At 41.5% G+C, this 21083-nt stretch overlaps 2 protein-coding genes across 3 annotated transcripts; one reads left to right on the top strand and one right to left on the bottom strand.

Moving 5' to 3' along the window:
• Positions 1-512: 512 nt before the first annotated feature.
• LOC147612663 (uncharacterized) lies at positions 513-5287 on the bottom strand. Its single transcript, XM_086783233.1, has 6 exons — positions 4930-5287; positions 3013-4243; positions 2863-2930; positions 2279-2770; positions 1801-2191; positions 513-1698 (listed from the first exon to the last, which is right to left on the bottom strand). The coding sequence occupies exons 1-6, from the start codon at positions 4978-4980 to the stop codon at positions 620-622; spliced, it is 3312 nt and encodes a 1103-aa protein (XP_086639359.1). The 5' UTR covers positions 4981-5287; the 3' UTR covers positions 513-619.
• A 266-nt stretch (positions 5288-5553) lies between these two features.
• On the top strand, positions 5554-14682 carry LOC147612662 (phosphatidylinositol-3-phosphatase SAC1-like). Of its 2 annotated transcripts, XM_086783234.1 has the most exons (16): positions 5554-6079; positions 6996-7200; positions 7313-7472; positions 7590-7812; positions 9449-9525; positions 9667-9842; positions 9924-10021; positions 10423-10556; positions 10663-10800; positions 10975-11251; positions 11387-11508; positions 12079-12189; positions 12303-12530; positions 12943-13089; positions 13796-13901; positions 13985-14682. In XM_086783234.1, exons 1-16 carry the CDS (start codon positions 5996-5998, stop codon positions 14186-14188), a joined length of 2490 nt encoding a protein of 829 aa, XP_086639360.1. In that variant the 5' UTR covers positions 5554-5995; the 3' UTR covers positions 14189-14682. The 2 variants fall into 2 exon arrangements, with proteins under 2 accessions (XP_086639360.1, XP_086639361.1); XM_086783235.1 differs by lacking the exon at positions 12943-13089.
• Positions 14683-21083: the final 6401 nt, after the last annotated feature.

Here is a 21083-nt window from a genome sequence, read left to right as displayed (position 1 = left end):
GAGAGAGAGAGAGAGAGAGATCTTGCTCTACCGATGCAGCCATAAAAGTATATGATGAGAGAGAGAGAGAGAGAGAGAGAGAGAGAGAGAGAGAGAGATCTTGCTCTACCGATGCAGCCATAAAAGTATATGATCACTTTTTTACCTTCTAATATCAAGCTATTAGTAAAATGATCTGTCTGTCAACCCAAGTAAAACTAAGTTCTAACCCACATTGTGTACCCATGCAAAAAGTATATACAGTTTTAAGAGCACACAAAAAAAGAGAGAAGCTCGGACAAGATTGCATGAATCTAGTCTTGCATTACATGCCCAAGGGCTGTATAAATCAGCTATGGTCAAAAAACATAACACAAATTGAGCGTCGTTTTCTTGACTGATCCATAATGAGCAGACACATATGGTTTTTGGAGCAGCAAGTTATATCAAGCTATACTGAACATGAATTCCCTTCACAGAAACAACATACATACAAATTTACAAAACATTGAGTCTCCAGCTGATCCAAAATAAGCATATACATTTGGTTTTTAGAGCAGCAGGTTATACCAAAATGGACAAAAAATCTCCTCACTCGTTCCAAAATGATATAATGTACAAGTTGAATACATCTGCATTATTAATATACAAGTATTATCCTTTGCTCGGATGCAAGGACCTTCTCGAGTACTGAACCATTAGATAAATGCATAGTGAAGTGCCTCTCCTCATCTTCAAGTGACCCATACATACATGAGATGAGTAGTCCCTTTTCAATGCAAAGGTTGTTGTAGAGGTTAACAGCTCGGTTAATAAGAGGAGCCTCTGAACCAACTGGGGCATGTCTACTTGAAAGGGGAAGGAGCGCGTGGCATGTATGGCACGAGTGACTTTGTATAGGATCAACTAGGAGAGTTTTACTACAGCAATGGTGACAAAATATGCGAGGTCTCTTGTCAAACCGCACCCGACTCCTGCCACGTTGATGCTTACGTCTCAAGACCCCTGTCATACAAGCACGTTTTGTTGGAGGCGAGCAGGCTATCTCTTGATCACATACGGTTGTAGCTACTTCATGCGGTCTCCCGTGACCAAGCCGAGTAAGCGTAACATGAGCTTGGATTTGTTTGATGGACCCCCTCATTGGCAAATCAATCTCCTTTGGGATAATCAAAGCTGAAATATTATTCTGTGAGATGCTCAATTGCTGGAGTATTGCTTCTTTCAACTTGGTGTCACATGCTGATAGATTCTCTTCCAAAACATGTAGAACCCTTTTCATGTCTTGAATGCAGCAAGCTATCTGCTCATTGATGTTGACAACCTTGCACTCACCACTCTTTATGTTATCTGGCATGTCCTGCTCACTTAGCCCAACATCAATGTCCTCGTCCATTTGACTTAGAGAATGAAGACTATCAAGGACAGGGAAAATGGCATGTAGATGTGGAAAATGATGTTGAATTATTAGGCGGATTCCATAAAGATGCTTACAATCAGATCCCCAACTTGGACAATCGCAATAGTTGGACTGAACACTGACATGATACCATTGCGAAGATGAAGACATACTCAAGATTTTGAATAGCAAAGTGGACTCATCAATCACTTGAAGGGTGGACGAACTAGCCTCAAATCTTCTCAAGATTTCTTCACCTGTTGCTAATCTGGACGTATGACTCTTGCTTGATCCATGAATACTAAAACGTTGAGAATCAGCTGAAAAGTACGTAAAGCTGGTTAGTATCACGACACCTTTTCTTCATGAGTGTCAAGCAACAAAGGGGGGACAAGCCACAAGAGAAAAAAAGAGGTCATTACCTATTTCTTGTTTGTTCTTAAAGAACTCAAGTAGCGTTCCGCCGATGTAAGTGCCCGTTAGAGAATCCCCTGCAATAGCATGTAACAGAACTAGAATTGATCTATTTATCTTTGCATCAAGAAGAGTGTACTTGATGTATTGCCAGAGCCTCTCGACCAAGTTTGTTGTATCCACATTTCCATGTGAAAATAGACGCCCAAACTTTGGCCACCTTCTCCGCCACATGCATGTGGTGGCACACCATCCATTCGAGATGTATCGTTGAACATTGATATACGCTGAATATCTCTGCAAGAGCTCTTGGTATCTCTCTTCAAATGCCTCTTCACTTGCCATTTGCATTAGATTTGACAAGGAACTATACACATCATCTCGCTTCTCTTTTGGAACCTACACAACCAAAATAAAATGAATATACATACCACCTGATAATGATATGCACAATAGAATGGATCTAGCTTTTAAAAGGTGACTTACTTGCGGTAGGAGGTTCTCTACCCATGCCTTCTTAACATGAAACCAGCATAGCAAGACATGGCATGCAATTTGGTGTCGTCTCCCTTCTTCATCTTGTGTCCAGCAATAGGGGTCTACATCAACAATCTTCATAATGGCTTCCAACTCTTGCTGGTTTTTGTCGATGATAATAGCCGTCGGACGAACTCCATGCAACCTTGTGAAGATCATCTTGAAGGTCAACTCCAAGGCTACACTTTCTTGGTTAGTGCCGATGTCATTAGTGCATAGCATGAGCCATATTGGAATACCCATGCCATTTTGGTTGGGCAAAACTGCAGCATACAGGGGCAAACCAAAGACATTTGTCTTGAATGTGCTATCTACTGCCCAAGTGTTGTGTCGTGAGAAACGAAGAGCAATTTGTAGCATCCACTCATCTTGAATGATGAGGACAAAGGGTCGTTTACTTTCATCAGAGGCTTGTGGGTTATAAGGTTGAACATAAAGAACCTACAAAGAAATCATGATGAATAAAGAGGCAAGAATAGGGGAAAGAGCTTCAAACATAAAGAACGTTGGCTGTAAGGTTGAACATAAAGAACCTTGTTCTGTTCTTGCAAACGAAGAGCCTCTCCAAACATCGCAGCCCAATCATTGTTTGTACATCTTCCTACAAGGATAGAGAGGCAGATTAGAAGTATAAAACAACCAAAAGTTACAAGGAGAATTGTTGGTAAAGCAAAGCAAAGTACCTTGTGTGCGCATTTGATATGACATCATTTGCACCTCTTTTGGTATCATGAAGAAGCGAAAGATTACACGATCTAATGGCAAGGCATTCTGTATGTGAAATCTTTCTTTTGATGTAGACATTTTTGCCACATGACGACATGTCCCTACGTCGAACAAGTCATCCATGCAACAAGCAATCACACGTGGGTGCACGGGCAAGTAATAGAGGTCAACACGTGAGCCTGGTATATGTCCCTCGTGAACATCATGAACTAGCATGGTCACCTTCTCTGTGTCATGAGAGTGCTGCAAGACCACCTTAAAGGGACACCCACACCTCTTGGACCTCCGCAATCTTCTCTTGTTAGCACCTCTCCGAGCAATACTTCCTGCCCTATGGCACATGTACTCTTGCACCCACTTGGATGGTCCATGCTTCTTTGTGGATCGAAGTAATACTAGCTTTGTTTGGTGCTTGATCATGATGTTGGTCAACTCTTGATTGACTTGAGACTTAATTGTGACAATTGTTGATGCTGGAGCTATGGTCTTTTTGCTCGTAGGGGTCTGTTCCCCGACCTCAGTAAGCAGGCAGCCGCAAGCGATAATCCTATCTTTCACATAGTCAAGAGAAATTCCATGCCTCCTCTTGTCGGTGCACCATTCTGCCTTGATTGCATTGATAGTGGCATTCACACCATGATGAACACCATGCTCAAGAGGACGATGGGCTGCCATGACAATACGCTCCCAATCTTCAATGTATGCTATTTTCAATCCTGTTGATTTCGAACATAGGCAAAGGTGAAGCGGGCTGAAACAAAGCTCTTCTCTTATTCTTTTCCACCTCTTCAAATCCAACAAGTCTCTTGCATCGTGTGCTTTTAATGTTGGAAGCGTCACTGTGAGAGCTCCTCTAAGATCTTTCTCCATTAAGGAGAAGCTCTTCTCATCGAAAGAGAAAAAAAAGCTTGATGTATATGTAAATGGATCCAATGCCCCCCATGAATCAAGCCTAGGTGTACTCCATGAACTTGGAAAAACACCCTCATTATCATCTTGGAAGAGGTCACATACATCTGCGTCGTCACTTGATGTAGTGTCACTACTTGTTGTATTATCTAAATACTCATCCAATATGAACTGATTTGTGTCATTGGATGCATTCCAATCAGCCTCATTTGATGCATTCCAATTAGCCTGCCATGGCACCGCGAAGTCACTTGTGTCACTCGTTGGATTCCAATCAACCTGCTATTGAAGTCCAAGTTAGATAGGCAGAGAGAGGTAGGACATGTTCTTAAAACAAGTTTTTGCATCGTTTGCTAATTTTATTATGGCTATGAAAACAATGTAGGGCACTAGGAAGGGCAAACCTTTCTATAACTAATGCCACTTCAAAGGTAATGTCACCCTCCGCTCTACGAATGTCCACAAAGCCAATGACAAGCTATGGGGGGTCTGCTAGTCCTAGAAGTAATCAAACATTGGATGATGAATGAAGCGCTACGGCTAGAAGTATCCCCTACAAGGCTTTGCTCAAGACACAGTGTTGCAATCAATGTATGCATTTTTCCCTCCATGAGCGCTTCTTTCTTATCTGTTCTCGCAAAGATGAGGTGGTCTCTGTTTTAGATGGCTTGATTGACCCATGTTTTCAATATTCATTGAGCATCCATTTAGCTTCAATGCAAAAACCTCTTCAAAGAGAGAGAGAGAAAAGCTGATTTCAAGTGGCAAAATTGTGTGTGTGTGTGTGCGTGCATGCGCGCACGCATGCGTGGTTTAAATCCAGTGTGTGTGTGCATGGTTTAAATCCAAAATCAACCTAAGTAAGGGGCTCTTCACATAGAGAGAGAGAGAGAGAGAGAGAGAGAGAGAGAGAGAGAGAGAGAGCCTGTTGATTGGCAAGTGTGAGTTTTTGTGTGTGTGTGTACCTGGTTTAAATCTGGAATCAATCTGAGTGATTCCTGAGAAGAGCTTTCCATAGCCGTGGTGATTTTACAGAACACATGCAACACATGCTCTACGACGTCATCATACAAATTTGAAATTCTGCCCTTTTGCAAGCCACGCTGGAGAAGCCTGCCCTCCACGTCAAGCCAACGTGGCTATTGAGTTTATTTTAAATTTCGATTTGGGGCGCCAGCTCAGCCGAAACCCGAGTTCACCAGTTGCTACCCGAGTTCACTGCATCCGACGGCCCAGATTGAAGCCGCCAGCGTCCCCCCACTTTCCCACCCTCGATCCCAAATCTTTGGCTTCCCCAGTGTCCCGTGCCCTTTAGTGTTGAGGCAAGTGGGGTCCATTTTGCCAACGTGGGCTTCTCATCTCATCCACGTGACATCACCACACGGGGCACGTTGGCAGGCGCACCACGACACTTGTGCTAAACAAACCCGATGGCGTGTCTACACGGCCCTGTACTGGCAAGTGGCGGGAGCTTTCCAGTTGGCAGCTTGATACTGCTTGATTTTGTTTTTGTGTGGAGCCCGCCGCCGCGCTTGACTCCTGACGTGGACTGGCCACGTCGGCAGCGGCACCTTCTCCCAGTCGTACTTAGCCTAGCGTCACCGAGAAAAAACAGAGATCAAATCACCAACATGCTTTTAGTTTTAGCCATGGCCGCCTCTGCTTGCCTCTCATCCTCCTTCCTCTTCCTCTTCCTCTTCTACCCGCCTTCTCTTGGTCCCTTCAGTTAGTTTTCACCTCTGTCTTTTTTGCTTTTCTCCTCCCTGTGCCCTTCGTATGGCTCTTCCTCGCTTGCGGACTTGGAGCTTCCTCGTGAAGAAAAAAAGCAACCCTAAGGTTTTCTTTGCTCTCTGTTGGGTTCATCAGAAACAAGCGCTTTGTTGCGGCAGAGGTTGCTTCTTCTGAAAAGCAACTCGTCGGGCGGTATTCTGAAAAGCAACTCGTCGGGCGGTCGGAGGCGGGCTTCGATTTTTCCAAGTCCTTAAAACATTTGGGTTTAGAAAGCACAGCGCAGACCAGCCCAGAGCCGCCATGAGCCGCCCCAAAAGCACACGGCCTGTTGCGGAGTCTAGCATTTACTCCCTGCAGAAATTCACCCTTTACGAAACACAGACGGTAATTACCACTCTTTTGCTTTTTGCCTCTCATTGTAGTACATGTTTATTCGTGTGATAATGGCTTGTCTGCAATGTCATGGCCATGTTTGGGTCAGAAATTGTATGGTTTCGGCTCACGTTTCCCTTTGCATCAAAAAGTGACCCCCCCCTTTTTGGCAGTTAGAACCCAATTCAGGTCGGCTTGTTTCACATCCCAATTCGTGGTTGAGGATTTGATTACTGTTAAATTTCGTGCTTGGGCTGTGCCTGAGTGGTAAGACGCTGACCTGTAGACGCCATTCATGATCTCCAACAGGCCCTATCCGGGCTTGCTGTTTAAGCTTCATACGTATGATTGCTCTACTTTTTAGTGCTCTTCACCTCAGAAGAAATGACAATGCCCCGCAGGTCCCTATTGGTATCGTGGCTTTGCGGCCACAGGGAAAGACCAAGCCTCCTCCGGGCAGGTATCAAACCTTGTGACTACAGAAGAATCTACTCATGGAAAAAAAAGAATCTATAATGAAGGTAAAGTCTCCTTCACCTCCAGAGAAGTGATAAGAGACTCTCTAAGGAACTTGTACCTACTTTTTGGTGCGAATGATGTGAGTGGGGATGCTATAGCATGAAGTCTTTTCTGTGCATGATGAAGTCGACATTTGAGCTTGTGTGAGTAGACTCTCTTGAAGGCAGTTATGTTCAAAATGACATTTCCATAGAGTGTCATGGACATTTATCATAGGCACATCAGAGAGGTATAACTTTTGGTTGTATGCTTGTTGTTCCTGAGATGCAGTCCTGTTTGTTTTACAAGAATTTCAATGGCCGATCAGGATTGGCCATGGACACCTTTTCTTTAACCTTCAAAGTTTTACAGCCCTTTGAGTCTGTTTCTGCTTTGCCTTTGCCACAACTCATCATGCTACGATTTGCAGAGATTCTACCTGATTGGAAGGGATACAAGCAGGGCTCGGTGGAGAGTTTTGAAGATCGATAGGTCAGAGCTCTCGGAGCTTAACATTTACGAGGACCCAGCTGTTTACACACGACAGGATTGCGATGATCTCATAAGCAGGCTAGCTGAGGGGAACCGTTCCTGTGGTGGAGTGAATTTTGTAGCAAAGGCCTATGGAATCGTTGGTCAGTATATCCCTGTCGAGGCAGCATTTGAATAAGAGGCTCACAACGACATTCCTAAGCTTTGCATTTTAGTACAGGAATTGAGGGGCTTTTTCTTTGTTTTTGATTGCAGGCTTCATCAAATTCTTGGAGCCATACTATATGATTCTTATTACAAAGCGCCGGCTGCTTGGTAACATATGTGGACATTCTATTTATGGAATATGTGAAAGCCGGCTGGTGAAAGTTTCTTCGGTTTTGACAGATCCCACATGCTCAAAAGCTGAAAACAGGTTGGTTTACAGATCGTTGAGTGCGAATTGTGTGCGTGCACACTTTTGGGCTGTGCAGATTGTAGGTGAAAACACTTTTAAGGGCCTTACATATATAGTTTTCCAATTTTGTGCCAGATACAAGAGGTTGTTCAATTTGATCGATCTCTCTAGGGACTTCTTCTACAGTCATACCTATCGAATTATGTGGAGTTTGCAGAGGAATGTGAAGGCAGGGAAAGTAGAGAGAATGCCTTATGATGACATGTTTGTTTGGAATTCGTTTCTCACCCGTGAGTTTCGGGATGAACTTAAAAGCTCCCATTGGACAGTGGCTTTAGTCCACGGATATTTCAGACAGGTAAGGCCTTCACTCTATGGAGTTAAAATCGTACTTTGGTTCTTTTAAAGTTTGGGAAATAACCTGAATTTTGCAGTGTTATATCTTTTTGCCATGTTACATCCCCTCTCATGTCATCCATGCTGATTTCTTTTGAAGTCTCAGTTCAAGTTGTGGCCAAGTTCTTTTAATCCAAAGCAGTGCAATTGTCCAACCAGCTGTCGTGCATGTGATAGCACGCATGGATAACATGAGAGGGGATGTCAGAGCATGTAGTTCATGTTATCATGATCAATTTGATGATTTGGAGTTTTGTGAGTAGACTGATGTAGAGTCAAGCTTGCACTTTGGTTTATTGAGTTTGGGATATAACCTGAAATTTTTATCAGTTTATATATATAAGTCCTTCACATAAGCTCTTGAACTGTTTGTATCGTTTGAATTCTATTCTGACATGATTCAATGAACTTCTGCTGGAGCCACTAAGGTTGGGATCAAGCTTAAGGAGAAGCGTTTGTAGTTGTAGCCATCCTCTCAGAAGCCTTCTACAAAAGTTCCTCCTGCAAATGCAATTCACACATGATTTAATGAGCTGCTGTTGGAGCCACCAAGGTTGTCATCAAGCTTAAGGAGAGGCGTTTGTAGTGCCCATTTGCATGTAGCCATCCTCTCAGAAGCTTTCCAAAGAAGTACAGCACAAACAAATGCAATTCACTTTTCTACAAAAAGCACCGCTTATAAAAGCAATATTGTAGCCTTTGATAGATTGAAGGAACCTGGATCTAACATCTTTACGGTCAGTATAATCTCTTTGTCAACTGATTGATTCACACAACTTGTTCTCCGTGCCTACAACCTCAGGGTCAGATCACCACGTTCTACTTTCCCTCACTGCACTCATCTCCCTATATGGCTTGTTTCCTTCTTGTCTCTGCTTCTGTCTCTGCCTACTCCTTCCAAGCAGTTTGAATGCCTGCAGCTACGCCATGGTATAGGGTCAAAGCCCAGTGAGATGGTTAATGTCATGGAGCTTTTTGTGTGCAGGTACATGCAGGAAAGGGAATAAAAAATGCAAGGCAGAAGATTATTAGTGATGGAACTTTCTTATGTGGGAGCTCTATAAATCTTGTCTCCATCTGCCGCTAATTTCCTCCACTTTTAGATGCTCTCAGTAGCAGGACAAATAGATAGCCTTATTAATCCCTCCCATGGTCGAATGATAGCTAGCTTTGGTTTGTTTCCCTCCCTCTATCTTACAGAGAAAGATTGGTGTTGCACTATTCCCGTCTTACTACCTACACTTGATGTACTCCTTAGGTGCATGGAGAGATGGGGCCGAGTAGAGTAGGGCCTGCAAAAGGCAGGCAGGATGAAATGCCCTATCACCACCCTGTACTATTGGTCACTGCTGCTGAGCCTCACAATTCCACTTACTGTGCCTAAGCCTTTCACATTGCTGGCAAAATGTTTTACTCAGGCTGCTAAGCAGAAGGTTCGCAGGGCTCAGTGCACATAGTTTGGGGCAGCTAAGTAGAGGGCTTGTTGAGCTAACAGCGCATGCATTTTTCTGTAATGTTATGGCGCAAACTTATGTCTTCACACGTGTCTGCATTCATAGAAGAGTTATTGAAGAAATCTAACATGTCATGTTTTGCAGGTTAAACTGGATTGTGAGAATGTTGGTATCACGCTGACGCTGATTGCAAGACGGTCTAGACATTTTGCAGGAACAAGGTACAAAAGATCCTTTTTGGGGTTTATTTAAGAGACCCAGTATTCCCTCATTTCTCCATCAAGCATTTAGAGATCTTTTTCTTAAGCAGATTCCTCTTGGATTCCAGTTGATAGTATAGCTCACGGTGGTTTTTGTTGTAGGTACCTTAAGAGAGGCGTTAATAGGAAAGGCAGAGTGGCCAATGATGTAGAGACGGAACAGTTAGTTCATGAAGAAAAGATGGATCAGATTAGTTCTATTGTTCAACACCGAGGTTCTATACCACTGTATTGGTCCCAAGAAACATCGGTACTTAGTCCGAAACCAGACATCATATGTAAGTTCGTTTTCTTGCTTGATTTTTTGCATTGTTCTGAAGGGATTTTTTTTTGTATTGAGAAAAGCTTACCTTATGCAGTACACAAGAATGACCCCACTTATGAGGCTACAAGTCTACACTTCCAGAACCTTGCTGCAAGATATGGGGACCCTATTGTTGTTTTAAATCTTGTCAAGGTACTTCAGCAGTCTATCTTTGTTGTATTATGACTTAATTTAGGGATGCAAGGATTTCCTTTGGAAAGAAAGCTAGGCCTGGACTAGTTGGCAGGCAAACCTTCTGAAAAAAGCCAAGCTGTAGGTAGTTGTACTTCACATCAATAATGCAAGCAACGAACTACAAGCTTTTTTGCGTGGTGTGATTCTGATCCACACATGCTGGACACAACAGACATCTATCTTTAGATCAGTTGGATGCATACAGTGTGAAGATGTTAAGAAGTGGAGGTCGCTTTTGAAACAATGGTATTTGGGCCATGTAAGTGTCACACCTTGTCCGGTGGGGACGTGTGTGAAGCCACCATAACTTGGTAAAGTAGATGTGTTTCTAATGTATATATTTTGCCCCTGATGTGCAGACTGTGGAGAAAAGGCCCCGAGAGACCATCCTTTGCAGAGAATTCGCAAGCTCAGTCGCTTACCTGAATCACATTTTACCCAAAACTAAACGAATTAAGTTCATCCAGTTGGATTTTCACATGTTTTCAAAGAGGTCTGTGAATGAAGGTTTCAAACGTATTCATTTGTATGTAAATCTTGGTGGACGTGCTTAATGAATGAGATCATCTGATGGACTGTCTAACTTCTTGCACATGCAGCAAATCTGCAAATGTGTTGGAAGTGTTGGAATTGATAGCCGTCGATGTGTTGGACCTGATTGGGTTTTATTACAGTGCAAATGCAAGTGAAATCAACTCTGACATTGATCTTCCGAGCTTCCTTGCTGATGCATCAAAGTAGGTATGCTTGTGGACATTGCTTGTATAGAAGCATGATCACAAATGTTGAGGCACTCAATTTTATTGAGAAGTTTGTTCTTCTCTAGTAGATCTATTCTGCAGCCACAAGTCTGCATGCTGACAAAGCTGGGGTTGTTTGGCAGAACTGATACCAAATGCCTTTGTATGTAGTGAGTCAAAACATCATGCTATTGATCAGCAGCCTGCGAGAATGATGTTTCAACAGGGAGTTTTGAGGATGAATTGCATCGATTGTCTTGATCGCACGAATGTGGCACAGTATGCTTTTGGGTTGGCAGCTTTAGGTCGCCAAATGCATGTGCTTGGTTTGTGCAGCACCTCTCGAGCCGGCTCAAATAGCAGTTTAGCCATTACACTGATGGAGTTGTATGAGAATATGGGAGATGTGCTTGCATTGCAGTATGGTGGATCACCGGCTCATAACAAGGTGATTCATAGTTCTGTTTTGATGCTTTAGGGTTCTGAGTGAGGGCTGCTTAAACAAAAGTAGTTTTAGGCTGACCGATTCTTTCAGTGGTAAGTGAACTTTAGTAAACCTGAACCTTTGCTTGGTCAAGATCAGGTTTTCTCACAGTGGCAAGGGAAATGGAATGCAAAGATCCAGTCTCAGGAAATTTTCAGATCTCTTGTGCGGCATTATAACAATGCCTATTTTGATGGGGAAAAACAGGATGCCATAAACATGTGAGCTTTACCCTTAACACCGATGAAAATAGATATCACATGTGTGAACATGTTCACATCCATTTACATGCATGCATACATCCATGTACATGCATGCATGCATACATCCATAAGCATACATACATACATAGATACATACACACATGTATGTTCAAGCATGCCTACATATGTACATACTTCCATATAGATGCATGCATAGATACATCCACGCATATGTTCGGTGTACTTAATGATTATAGCCTCCTACCTGTAAAGCTTATAGATACATACATATAAACACATGCATACAGACATCCATATATACGCATGCATACAAAAAATACATACATTTGTACAAATGTACATACATACATGTGTATAAATGCAACCGTTTTTTTTTTTTGGTAGCTATGGCATTCAAATCATTTAAGGATTGGACTTGGATATTTAAATCTGAAAAATTCTGCAGATGTAAAGTTCTGCAGGCAAGGACCAGCAGAAGTTTTACTCTTTATGTGTATAGTTCTCTTGTGCTGGTGTAACTAGCAGTGGTTACTACTAATATAATTTACCTTTTCCCAAAACAAGCAGATTTCTAGGACATTTTCGTCCAGAAGTTGGCAAGCTTGCACTCTGGCAACTAGATTCAGATAACCATTTGCAAATTAGGCGAGCTGGAGATAATCCTATGAATGACATGAGGTAAGTAGTGTTAGAAAAAAAGGCATGGTTATAAACGCTCTCTCCACATTTATGTTTGATTTATTTATTTGACTACTGTTTTTTTCTTCTGTCATCTGTGGGCCTCTGCACAGGTTATCATTCAAAAGATCCCTTTCGGCTGGAAACATGCTAGAGCAAAATGGAAATCCTACTATTTTACCAGAAGCAGTCTTCCAAATGGTGGACTCTAATCTTAACAATAAATCATTCTCAGTTAAGAACTCTTTCAGTATGGCAAAGAGAGACGTGAAAATTTGCAAAGGTGAAATGAAGAAATGCCTTGCAAAAGATGGTGTTTACGAAAGCTTTTCAGATGTGAGGTATGGGTCATCTTACTATACTTCACACACACACATGCATATATGCATACACACATGCATGCATGCATACATACATTACATATATTACATATATGTAGAAGTTTGACCACACACACTTTTTTTAAAAGTGAAACCACTGCTTCATTGATAAAACAAATGTACAAGAGACCCCCCACCCCCACCACCGCCCCCACCGCCCCCCCCCCCCCCCCCCCGCCCCCCCCGCACGCACGCACACACACACACACACATGCATACTGTAGATTGAATGAGGATTGAAAATGGAAAAGTTCGTCTGGCACAGACCTGTCTGCCGGGGCTCCCCCAATAGTCTATATAATTGTTGTTTTTAATGGTTATTTGCCCTTGTTTTAAGGACCACTGAGCAGTTCAAAGCTGGTGGCGTGTGCAGGCATGAAAGAGAAGACCCATCCTTGCTTCTCAGCCTGTATAGTTCCCTTTACAAGAGCACGGATGCTGCTCAAGGGCTTAGTGATTGTGTTGATGCTGACTGGTTGTCTTCGTCTGGTAACTCTTGCGAAGAGGATGCACAGGAAAGGTGAGCTTGAGGACAATACAAGCTTAGTGAGATTGTCTCACTTAAGGTTTAGCTTTTTCTTATGTCTTGCTTTAAGTTCCTGTACCTTAAATTTAGATGGATGGATGGGTTGGACTATTCTGTTTTCCTAAGGTTGTAAAAGGTGGGTGAAAGGTCACTTATGATGTGATGTGACAAACATATATGACCCATACATGGGGCATCCAAATCTCGGGATCAAATATGGTCCTCCATCCTAGATAGGTGGCTTCACTGTATATACAGTCAAGAAAACCAGCTGCTAAACTTTAGCTGAGTGTACTTGTGGCAGTTTTCTGTCCAACCAAGTTTGTCGTTGGTTTCACTTCAAGGATTTCTTGATGACAGTTGCATACGACAGCAGGTCATTTTTTGTGAACGATTAATAACATGGAGTGTTTGTAGAGATCACATATATGCGTGTGTGGATTCCTACTTATAGTTACACAACTGTCCATACCACTGCTCTTAACTACGAGGTGTTTTTGGGGCAATCATGTGTGCGTGTGTGAATGCATGTATTCCCTCGCTCACTTCTCACATGAATGCTTTATACCATGGAGTGTTTGCAGATCTCATGTGTGCATGTGTATGGATGCATGTATTGTTGTGATACTGCAGGGAAGCTTTTCCTCTACTTTGTGAACTGGAGGTAAAGCTGTGACAAGTCTCTCTTCCATCTGCACAGGTACTTGGTGACTGCTACAGGGAGCGATGACTGGCAGGGTAGTGGGTTTCTTTCTGACACTCTCAGGAAGTTGGAAGACAGCTATGACCACGACGACTATTTTCAAGTAAGTTATCTTAGGCTGGATGGTTTTTCCATTATTTGGTGTTTCAAATTCCATGTAACTTATAAAAGTAACTTTCCCTCCAGGATTTAGCAGCACTGTTGATAAAGGCCAAATCACAGAAATGGAAAGGTGACAGAGATGTGAGAAGGGAAAGCAGAGAAGACATGGACTCCATCCATGGAGAGGATGTTGGAACGGTTGGATCTAGAGGGGCAGCAGCGTCTCAAGGGCTATTTTCTGAAAGATTTGTAAATTGGATTCAGGATGGCCAGACTCTCTGCTTTTAGTACATAAGAACATGTAACTTATCTGCTCTTTGCTTGGGACAAGGCAGTCTTCGGCATTGGGAGATTGTGAAGGTTTCACCAGCTTGTACATCCATAGATTGTTTACCATTTATGCGGGCCACCTTGATATTCAGATGCAAGTCTGAAGAAAAGCACAAACTAGGCCTACGTCAATGATGGATGTGACCACTCCATTGGTGGTGCTATAGGTTTGAGCTTTGTATATATACATATTCAGCTACATAGCTTATTTCAGCCCACCATTATTCTTGATCTTGTATTATCAGATACAAGTCTGAAGAAAAGCACAAGCTAAGCCTAGGTCAATGATTGATGTGACCACTCCATTGGTGGTGCTATAGGTTTGAGCTTTGTATATATCCAGCTACATTAGCTTATTTCAGCCCACCATTATTCTTGATCTTGTATTATCTCATGGTTTCCCAGCACAGGACTAAAAGGCAAGAGCAAAAAAAAAAATCTTTTTCTCACCTGATTGTTGAGTAATTGTTACTAGTGGAGGAACCTGTCGGGTTTGGCCTCCATGCACACTTGCACCTTGCATATTTGTAAAAACTTTGCCTCAAAAGTAAGTCTTAAGGAATTTCATATCTAAATAAGTGAGGGGTAAGACCTTGGATAGGATGATTAATGGCAGAAAGGTTGGTTCTTTACTTTCTTTTCATGGTAATACACATCCTTGCAAAGTGCACCTCCTGAGTTAATGGCGATCTGAATTATCTAGTCAGCCTTGCCAAATATAGGAATGCCACCAAATGTGTACTTTAAATTTAAGCTCATAAGACGATGAATGTTCCTTCTAATACGTGTGTGCACGAGGGATGTGGTCTATGCCCATGTTGCATGAAGCATTCGGCCATGGGTAGGCTTCAAGTTAATTTAGGAAAACTTCTACATATTTTTAAACTATAAAGTTGACTTTTTTTATATATATACTGGACTGTGTGTACCATGCTATGCAGGCAAACTAAGGCATGTACACACCTGGCTTTTGACTTGTGAAGCGTCTCTCTAGATTAGAGGGCCTAAGAGTTGTTCATTTCAGAAGTCCTCTGAGTTTGGTTTTGCAAGTTTCCAGCTGGAAATACTGGGGTGTCCATTCGGCAGAGGCTGTAGGCTGACAGCCTCATAGCAATGAATTGGGATTAGTTTAGTGGTAAAATGGGAGGGTCTCAATTGTGTCGTGTGGGTGCAAGTCTCCTAGCCTCCCTAGGTTAGAAACCATGACAAGTAAGGGCTTTATAGATTGACTTCTAAGAATTCACAGTAGTGGAAGCAAGATCAACACAATACAAAGCATTGAATTGCAGAAAGAAGTGGAGAGTAAACACAATTATTGTTTGCAAACCTAATTGCAAATTGATGGTGGCCGCCCACCTGTGTACTTTGGGGAAGGAGCCTTGATGGTGATCTAGACAGAAGTTGGACGAAGGATGTCTTGCTTGCAAGAGTGCTTGAACACAATGAAATCGATGATAAAACAAGGTTGCCAAATTGGTCTATATATGGTATCTAGGGTTGGCATGGACGTAGTTCGGCCACGTTGGCCAACCCACGACTTGGTCCAAAATGACGACTTGGACCATATTAGACTACAACAATGTTCCGTACGAACTCATGTATCTCCCACAACCAACGGGTCACAAAACGTGAGAACAATGTGTCATCGGTTTGCTATCTAGTACTCACATAGCCCGCTCAAGCATGCATGTTTGCTGGCAGGGTACCAAGTCGACATAAGCTGCTCCTAACCATCTGGCTATGCTTGGTTACCATCCAAGTGCTCGGGTGCTCACCACAACGGAAGGGAGCCTTACAAAAAGAGAGCACATCTGTCACCACAGAAACGACACGACACAAGGATGAAGCATTGATCAAATGCTTTTCAACATTACCCATGTCCATCAAAAAGTTGACACTTTTCACAAAATCCTACAATCTGCCACTCCCCTCCAATCATCACAGGGTGTCTGTAAAGGGCCTAATGGTCTTATGTTTTGATACGTTTGCAGGCTTGTGGTTTCGCCGACAGTGATGGACGGGAGATCTTGCCTCCCATGTTTTTTTTCACATTCTGCAATTATAGGAAAAGCATGTAACCCGAAATAAAAGTGGTCTTATGTTTTAATTGAAACACCTGGGAAGGGTCTTGTTGCTTTGCAAAAGGAAAATGTTGGAGATGCGGGGTCTCGAACCCCGTACTTCTTGCATGCCATGCAAGTGCTCTACCAAGTGAGCTACACCCCCCTTGTTGAGCGAGCTAGAATAAAAGAATTAATAAATATAGTTTTAAAACAAAAAATGGTGCCTTTTTTTTCTCTCTCTCTTTTGAATGTCGTCAACTCCACCCACTTCGTTTGGCCAACAAACCTCCTTATCTCTAAGGTTTTCAAATTTAGGGTGTGTTCAAAAACATGCCAAAAAAAAACAGACTTTTTGCATAAAAACATTCGGGGACAATGCCACAGAAGCTCTTGGTGCCTTGGCAACACCCCCCGTGATAGGACATAATGTGGCTAGCAGAGAGCATAAAGCCCTATGTATTCATAGAGCATACAGCTGTTGCATTCATAGAGCTCTAAATAGAAAGAAACCAAGCTCCCAAGCACCCAAAAGATAAGGAGTTCTTTCTTTCTTACCTTAAAAGAGTGGAGAAGATAAGGCTTAGCAGATCCAATCTATAAGTATTAAGAGACCAAAAAAAAAAAAATCAAGTTTGGAGTAGCTCAATGCAAATGAGAGATCTCTTTTACTTCGATATGATATATGTTTTACTAGGCAAAGAGTGGTTTTTCCACAAGACCCCCAATGAAAATCTTGATTGTAGCCATCATGTAATCACTTCTGTAAATAATGAAAAGGATTTTACATTGTATGGATACCTTTCTAGTCCAATGAATAAAATGTCATCTTTATTGAGTATCCTCTGATTTCTCATGATGATAGTGGAAACTGTTAAATGTTTTGTAATGAAGAATTTAATGTTCTTTATTGTGTTCTTAAGAATGAAGTGCCATGTTGTGATAATATTTATGTTTTTTATATTAAGAGTAAGTATGGAGTGTTTTTTGATTCGAGTAAGTTGATCTATGCTAGTTGTTTTCTACAACATGAAGGTAGAAAAGGGTGATTCAATTCTTTCTAGTTGGGGATCAATAAGCTAGCTCGAGTTCTCGTGCCATGGATTTGGCGAGTCGAAAGGTGTTGATCTTTTGAAGTGTTAATACTTCTAAGGAATGTCACTTTTGAGAGATTATGTCTCAGTGTTTGGACATGTTTCCAAAAGAACTACGACTTGGTTTACCTCCAACAAAGAGGGGTGTAAACCATAAGATTGAGGTATTGCCTAGGGTACACCCACCAGTGTTTAGGAAGACTTAATGTTAAGTAAATCTGAGGAGGATGAAATTGCTAGAAAACTTCAAGAGTACCTCCAAATGGGGCATGTGAGGCCTAATAAATCTCCTTGGGATGTGCCAATTTTACTAGTGGTGGACAAGAAAGATAAGACCAAGAGGATGTGTGTAGATTATAGGGGTCTCAATAAGTTAACAAATTAATAATAAATATCCCAACAAATCTCATTAGAGTGCACGAATTTTACTGGTGGACAAGAAGGATAAGAGGATGTGTATAGATACAAGGGTTTAATAAGTTAATAATTAAGAATAAATATCCTTTATAAAGAATGGATGACCTTAAGATCATCTTTGTGGAGCATGATACTTCACAAAAATTGATATGAGAATATGTTATATGAGATTAGAACATTTGAGGGTGACATCTTTAAGACTAGTTTTAGGACTAGGGATGGGCATTATGATTTCTTGGTGTTATCATTTGGAGTCACAAATGCACCAAAAAAGCAGATGATGAACGATATCTTTCATCCATATTTGGGAAAGTTTGTGATAGATTGTGATAGATGATATCCTTGTGTATAGTAGGAACACGCTTAACATCTAATAATTGTATCAGATGTTCTCTGAAAGGAAGTCTTGTTTACTAAAGAAATAACATGTTATTTCTTTAAGCAAGAGCTAGCGTACCTATGACACGTTATTACTATTAGCAATGTTTGAATTGATTATGAAAAAAACAGAAAGGTGTGTGAGTGGTTGATTCCTAGGACCATCATCTAGGTCAAATCCTTTTTGTGATTAGTAAGTTTCTTCCAAACCTTTATGCAAAAATTACATTACCTCTTTCTAATCTTTCAAAAGGCGTGGAAAAAGAAAAGTAAATTACGTATAAGGTTGTGTAATGGACTAAGGAGTTAGATAGATGTTTTAATGAGTTAAAACACGAAGGAGTTAGATAGATGGCTTGAGTAGGATCCGGGACATGTGAATCATCTGGGCTTTGTTTAGATTCAGTCTGAACGTTTTAACTCTATCAAGGGCTTGTATCCAAGAGATAGATACTTTAGTAGAACATGTGATATGGTTCACAATGAGTACTAGATTGAGGGAGTATTATGAAAAAGAAAGGTATGTGTACCCCATATAGATTGTGCAAGGCGTTGAATCATTTTTTTGTGTCATGACATGACTTCCGGGTGATGAGGACGTAGCATTTGGTAAGAAGATATTTTTTCTAGCCAAAGTTGAAGGCTAATGTCGAAACATGCTAGAAATGTGCCAACCCAATATAAAGCTGAATGCTTGAGATGTGGTGGCTTGCTGATGCCATTGGAAATATATGAAAACAAATGGCAAAGTATTTCTATGGATTTTGCGGTCGGATTACCATGGATAGAGGGGGAATAATGTCATTTGGGTGATCATTGGGGCTGACTCACTAAGCTATAGCCAGGTTCATCCCTATGAGAGAGAAAGTCTTAGCTATGTAACTTCCTCATTTGTTTGTTGAGAAAATGTTTAGCATTTATGGTTCTCTAGTTGATATTGCTAGTGATCAAGATCCTATATTCATTGAACAATTTTGATGTGAGGTGCTCAAAAAATTGTACACTAAGCTAATTATGAGTTTATCTGACCATATTGAGGTTGTTGATGGGCATACTGGAACGTGTGAGTCAAACCATGGAGTGCATATGTCTCTGTGAGATAGTCTAATTGGGAAGAGTATCTTCTATTAGTATAGTTTGCTTACATTAGTGCTAATAATTTTGCTACTAAGATGAGCCCCCTAGATGATTAGAGAAATTACGAGTTGGTGCTAAGCATTCTACTACTAAGATGAGACCTTTTATATTGATTTATGGATATCATCCTAGAGCCCTGTGAATGATTAGCTCAGAGAAAGTATGAGTTGGTGCCGCAATTGATTTCTTGAAACATCATCAACAAGAGATGTTGCAGTTTGGAAGAGATACCATAAATAGTGCAAAGGATAGTCTATAATGGGTATATTTGAGAATCCCAAAAGACTCTTAGGTATGAGGACTTGAAAATTTTATGAACTTGAAAAAGATTATAATGAGGTTGCTTCATGTTGCATCTCTCTCGGATGGAGTACATCTATATCCTCCTATTGTTCATGTTAGCAGACTAAAAGAGGCGTTAGTAGGTGCAAGAGATATCTTGGTTTTTTGACTAGGAGCTCACAAGACTTGAGGATGTATGTGTGTATGTTCCCTTGGTTATTGTGGATCATAGGTATTACACCCTACATCCAAATTTTGTCTCCGAGTTTTCCTCATGTTATGTCCCATGATAAAACATAATGTGGCTAATATTCAAGGCCGACATAGTTTTTATTACAGTTTGAACTGGTCATTAGGCTATATAGTTGGGATTGTGGCTCATTTATAAGAAAGTTTATGTGTGAAACTCTACCTTGGGAGAGGGGCCTCCCAAGGCAAGTAACCCATCTTGTGTTAGCCCAAGGCAAGTAACCCATCTTGTGTTAGTCCAATGGTTAGTCCTACCAATGACAATTGTGAGGGCTGAGAAGGTGCATGGTATGGGACAAGTATGCCCTATGGGACTGGACTTGCCATGGTTTCCTTGACCTCTAGCTTAGGGGTGGCTTACAACACTGTACATGTGGCAAGAAATCCTATTGAGTGGCAAGTGCTATGGTTGGGTGACAAGTGCTGTGGTTGGGTGTGCTATGGTTGGGTTTGGAGCCTATGGTTGGGTGGTGAGTACTAGCCAAACCCCTTTACTTTCCCTTATTTGCATGTTCATGTGATGATCTACTAATATGCATGTTTGTAGTGGCTTGGACATGCTGCTTAAACATGCTTATCAAACACATATTTGTAGAGTGTGAGTCTTGGGTGGACACACATATAAGTGAACTCTTACTAGGAGTGTTTTAACCACTAGATCCAATGAGCAGATAATCAATGGATATTCTACCTAATATATGAGATTAAATCACCAAGAGGTGAGTTTGAGCTCGAGCCTTGAGAACCAAGAAGAAATCATCACCAAGGTGAAGGAAAGGGTAAAACAAGAGGTAAAATAAGACTAGCAAGAGACAATTGGTATCTTAAGAATGATGGTCATGTTCAAAATCGGCCACCTCTAGCCGTCGCTCACTAGCTTGACAGCAAGGCAAGTTTATCCGCAACTACATCTAGCTTGCACACTAGCTTGGCCAACAAAAAAGCTCAGTCTTGCTACTCGAGTCTTATATGAATCCAACTCGACTACAACCCCACCAAAGGTAATTTTCATTGAGGTGTTGCCAGTATACCTAATGCCCAAAAAAAGACCCGAGATCAACATAATTTACACGTGTGCATTAGCAATGCGCTGCCCATTGTTAAGTCCTGTGATAGGAATTAATTTGGCTAGTATCAGAGGCCAACTAGACATAGTTTATATTGTAGTATGAACTTCTCATCGAGGTATATAATTAGCTACCTCATTGTGGCTCATTTGTGAAAGAGTTCATGTGT

Source organism: Cibotium barometz, chromosome 45, assembly GCF_041138505.1.
Source record: "Cibotium barometz isolate CiBa-2024 chromosome 45, ASM4113850v1, whole genome shotgun sequence".
NCBI classification, from domain to species: domain Eukaryota; kingdom Viridiplantae; phylum Streptophyta; class Polypodiopsida; order Cyatheales; family Cibotiaceae; genus Cibotium; species Cibotium barometz.
The sequence above is the reverse complement of the archived record's forward strand: the minus strand, read 5'-3'. Positions and strand labels throughout refer to the sequence as shown.